The 4,965-nt window shown below is 56.3% G+C and overlaps 1 protein-coding gene across 1 annotated transcript in view; it reads right to left on the reverse strand.

Annotated features, from left to right (window-relative positions):
* Positions 1-123: 123 nt before the first annotated feature.
* The window catches only part of LOC104531143 (dynein heavy chain 17, axonemal-like), a gene marked incomplete at its 5' end in the record, with an annotated part of 16,069 nt that continues 11,227 nt past the window's right edge, over positions 124-4,965 (reverse strand). Inside the window, 11 exon segments of the mRNA XM_029086975.1 lie at positions 124-293; positions 388-595; positions 1,341-1,514; positions 1,648-1,930; positions 2,107-2,255; positions 2,373-2,500; positions 2,784-2,916; positions 3,045-3,182; positions 3,337-3,564; positions 4,047-4,185; positions 4,753-4,910. Coding sequence (XP_028942808.1) covers positions 124-293; positions 388-595; positions 1,341-1,514; positions 1,648-1,930; positions 2,107-2,255; positions 2,373-2,500; positions 2,784-2,916; positions 3,045-3,182; positions 3,337-3,564; positions 4,047-4,185; positions 4,753-4,910 — 1,908 coding nt within the window.

Consider the following 4,965-nt stretch of genomic DNA (forward strand, 5'->3'; position numbering starts at 1 on the left):
AGCGTGGCCCAGGGGGCACGGGAAGGGCACGGCTGCACCGGGATGGGAGAGGCACCAGCGCGGGGTGGGTTTGCCGGGCAGAGGGTCACTGAGCCCCCGCAGTGGGACCCACCAGCCAGGCACCTACCAGTGCCCGTGGTCCATGTGCTGCCGGATGAGCGTGTGCGGTGCCACGGTGCCGTACTTGTCCACCTCTGGCATGTTCATGTCATCGATGAAGTAGATGAGTCTCCTGGTCCCGGGTGGGCCGTAGTTCCTCCCCGATTTCTTCTCCAGGGGCTTCTCAAGGACAGCTGTAGAAAGGAGCACGAGATGTGGTGCAGTGCCGCGTGGCACAGCCCCACACAGCCCGGCACAGGGCCGGCTGCCGGCTCAGGCCAGCCTTACCCTGCAGCATGGCCGAGGTGGTGTAGAAGTTAAAGGGCACAGACTGCACCAGGTATTCGTCTGTGCCAAGCGCTTCGAGCTTGTCCCACATCAGGACCGATTTTCCCGTCCCCGCGTTCCCCACCAGCATCACCGGCCTCTGCTTCTCCATCAGCAGGTCCATGAAGTAGCGCAGACGGATGGTCTCCGTCGTGTGCACCACGGAGGCCTGGGACAATCACACCATCAGTGCCTGGAGCTCACCTCTTGCTGCCGGGGTGGCTGTTCGCAGGCAGAGGTGAGATCTCCCCTGAGAGCAGCGGCAGCGCGCCGGGAGCTGTACCCGGCTTTCCCGGCAATGCCAGCTGCTCTAGTGGAAGATGTTCTCTCACCACACAAACCCGGTCCCTCTCTAAAGCAAAAGGTCTCAGGTGCTTGGGTATTCTAAAGACTTTCTGACGAAAAATAGGAGCTGTCAGAAAAGTGAGTTATTAGAACAACACAACACAGCACCGTTCCTGAAACGGTCCCCAGAGCCTTGGCTCAGGACCATCATTGCCCACTGCCTCAGCCAGTGCACAGGGCAGATTCAAACCTTCCATTCCCCAACGTCTTTGACACAACCCCCCTCCCTGAGGAGAGCACAGCAAAAGACGTGCAAATAAAGTTTTAAAGGACATTTCTGCATTCAGGCAATGGTTATAATTCTTTCATGAGGCTTTACAAAGCCACAAGTTAATCTGAAATCAAAAGAGAAGAGTTGCAACTTGCAGCTCTCGCTCAGGTTTCTGTGGGGTAAAGCAGAAGCACAGACAGCCACGGGGTCTGCCGGGTGCCACCAGCCTGGCCATGGCAAAGCCAGCCCCAGTCCTGCCCCGCTCCAGGCGCGGGGTCTTGCCCAGCACTGCTTGTGGGACGACCATGGAGTGATGAACAAACAGAACACGTAAAGACAGAGAGCTTGTGGGAAATACCTGCAAAGGGACGTCGGGATCGAGTTTGAATTTTGGCACTTTTTCAGTCCAGAGCATGAATTTCTTCGATTCCGGATCAATGTAATAGTCAAAAATTGTTCCCTGAGAAGGAAACTTGATGGTTTTAAACTCGTTCACCCACCACTTGCTGAACTCCAGGCGGTAATCCACGAGCTGGGAGGAACCAAACACAGAGAAACTCAGAAACTGGCCAAGGTTGTTGCTTTAGCACTTTCCGAAGGGACGCAGCCGGGCAGGAGGCTCTGGAGAGTGGGGAGGCACCGAGCGGTTGGTCCTGCAGCCATACCTGGTCCTGGAACATGGTCCCACCGAAGGCCCAGGTGCAGGCAAAGACAAAGTAGAGCTCGTAGAGGTCCCGGGGTGAGTCTGGTGGGGTTGTCTGTGGTGTCAGGAGGCAATCCAGCAGGTACAGCACTGTCTGTATCACCGTGATCTCGGGGACAGGGGTGATCTTCTTAAACCCAGACTTGAGCTTCTCTAGGCACACCGGCAGGTACTTGTCGAAGAGGATCATCAAATTGGCCTTCTCAGACTGCACTGTCCTCCTCTCAATCCAGCTGGCCACGACGCTGTGGGAGGGATGGGCAGGGCTACAGGTGAGCACACAGCAGGGCCAATACCCATCCTGTCCTGTGCCATCCCATCCCATCCCATCCCATCCCATCCCATCCCATCCCGTCCCATCCCGTCCCGTCCCATCCCGTCCCATCCCGTCCCATCCCTCCATCTCCCTCCCCAGGCTCACGGGTTCCAGCCCAGGTCGGTGGGGTTGATGTAGAGGATTCCTGCTCGGGACACGGTGGCCGGCGTGGCCGTCCGCAGGTGGCTGATCTCGAAGAGGAGCCGCATGGTGGGGTTGAGGGGGATGCGCTCATTGCTGGCCAAGGTGAGAACCTGGGGAAAGTCGCCTGTCACAGGGGGATGCCCTGATCTTGGGGCCTAGGCATGAACACAAGCTGATCATCCCAAGTTAACGAGCGAGCAAAGCTCCTGGGGCGTGATAGCACCGACCTTATTGTCATCCATGACCGTGTTCAGGGACTCGATCCACATGGGGTCAATGTCTCCATCAAGGATGATCCACTTGGGCCCCTTATGTGTGATGTTGGCCAGGTCACGCATCATCGAAGAAAACAGACCTGCCCCATAGAGAGACACGTGGATTTGCCCTTTGCAGCAATTTCTATTCATTGCACATTTGCAGAGGGACATGTGGATGCTTCCCTGAAACATGTTCCTCCTCCCTCACACGCTGGTAAAAAGCCCCAAGGAAAGGTTGACGCATTCCCATCACCGCATCACAAAGTGCTTTGAGATTCATGCTTTGAGATTCACATTTTATGAAGGTATTTGCCCACACCAGGTCCCACCTGGGGTAAGTGACGGCTCGGGGGGCTGCGCACACAAGCCTGGGTGTCTCACCGTCCTTCCACTCTCGCGTGGATGGATGAATAATCCCAAACAGCTCATCGCAGGTCACAGCCTTTGGGTCCAGGTCCACGGTGACCGGCTTCTGCTTCAGGCTGTGGTATGTCTTGTTGAGGGACCTCAGCACCTGTGGAGAGAGGAACCAGGCAGCTGCGGCCGCTGCTCCAGTGAGGGTGTCTGCAGCCTTCAGCAGCCTTTGCCCGCAGGAAGGGGACAGGAGGGGACCTGTGTCCTCGGGGCTGGGTCAGCCACTACCTGGGACTTGCCGCAGCCGGCGTTGCCAACGACAAAGACTGAGTGTCTCACTTGCAGCAGCTCCTCCAGCTGCACCACCTTCAGCACGAAGCTCTCCTCCGCCTGCAGCTTCAGCTCCAGAATGGACTTTCTAATGACCTGGAAAGGAGAGCAGGTGCTTATCATGGGCAGCATCACGGCCTTGGTGAGACCCAGAGATGAGCCAGCCACACCAAGAAGTGCCAAATGGACCTTCAGCCTCTGGACACTGCCAGGGGCTGGGATATCACTGGTGCTGTGCCTGGGCTTGCACCTTTTCAAAGTTGAGGTCCCTCTTCCTGGGGACGTCCAGGGCTGGGAACAGGTCTCCAATCAGCCCCATGAAGACGGGCAAGTCATCTGTCACGATCTTGGGGATGTTGAAGTCTCGTAAAGCTCTCATCAGAACTTGGTCCTCAGCCCGGTCAGGGTCCCCCCTCTTCAAGGAGCCTGCTACCACCAGCACGGACTTGATAGCCCGCAGACCCCAGTCATAGTGGTCCTGCCAACAGTATTACAATTTCACTTTGGTGAGAGAACTGCTTTAAACAGCACTACAGAGGAACACCCTGTCCACCGCCCCGCACCCAGGTTGTCCACACAGTGCCCAGCAGTCTGGACCTCAAGTGAGCTCATGCACAAGACAAGCCCCAGTCAGCTGCGAGGAGAAGCACAGGCTGCCTTGCTTCCTGGAAGCACCTTTTTACTGTAAATCACTTCTGCTGAGATGAACAACATCTGGATGCTCTCATCTGACCTGGCCAGATTCTATTCTATTCTATTTTGGGATGATTTGATTTATTCCAGAAGACAGAAACGCGCCGCATGACGCACCAGTGTGGACGTGGAATTTGTCCAGCCACAGCCCTGAACCACGCACAACGCCAGGCAGCGCGTTGCTGCCAGCAGTCCTGCTGCCATCCCTCAGGTCTGGCAGTCAAGGGACTCCTTCAGCTTCAACAACGTGCAATATTGTTCCGTTACCTGTTTAGACAGCAGCTCTTTGCAGAGTGTATACAGAGTAATGAACTTTCTTGCGAGAAGCTTGGCATCAATAAAACCTTCTGCAACCAGCATGATTTCACAGATCAGTTCAAAATCGGGGACCACCATGGCACAGGGTCTGGAGAAGAGCAGCAGTGGGTCAGCAGGGCCATGCACAGACCCCCACACACCCCTCGCCCTCCCACAGCCAGCAAGAATTCACACCCGAGATTTCAGTACAAATTGTTCTCTGCTGCTGTTGGCATCAGAGAATCAGACACTGGCTGTGGGGTCTCTGGAGGGGTCTGGTCCAGCCTCCTGCTCCAAGCAGGGCTCATGTCACAGCTGGGTCAGGTCACCCTGAGCCTCCTGCAGTCACACTGTGAGTTTCTCCAAGGACAGAAACCCCACAGCATCCCTGGGCCATCCCTGCCAGCATTTGACCACCTTTTTTTCTGATTTTAGCTGAAGGTGGCCATCAGACACCCCGAGGACCCTCGTCCCCAGGCTGGCTAGAGCAGCTCCACCAGCCTCCAGCCATCTCAGGGGCTTTGAGCAGGGCTGTCCTGGGGTGCCAAGGTCTCCCCGACACACAAACACCCTCCTGTGCATGAGCAAAGGTTTGGTTCACATTGTGGATGGAGCACATGAGTGTTACCAATGCAAGTGCCATAACGCTGCCCGCACACACCGACCCCACGGGTACCTGAACAGAGCTTTTAAATTTTCAGGCAGTTCTGTCCGTCCTGCGTAGCCGGGGTTCATGGTAATGAACAGCCCAACCGACGGGATCAGGGTGATCATCTCTCCAAGGAAATTGAAAGTTTTCTTCTTGGCACGAATCGCGTCTTGAATACATTTGACCTGGCAGGGGAGCAGAGGTGTCAGTGCCGGTAGCCCTGCGGCCCCGGCTCACCCT

This window comes from Antrostomus carolinensis, unplaced genomic scaffold, assembly GCF_000700745.2.
Source record: "Antrostomus carolinensis isolate BGI_N321 unplaced genomic scaffold, ASM70074v2 scaffold28449, whole genome shotgun sequence".
Classification (NCBI taxonomy): Eukaryota; Metazoa; Chordata; class Aves; order Caprimulgiformes; family Caprimulgidae; genus Antrostomus; species Antrostomus carolinensis.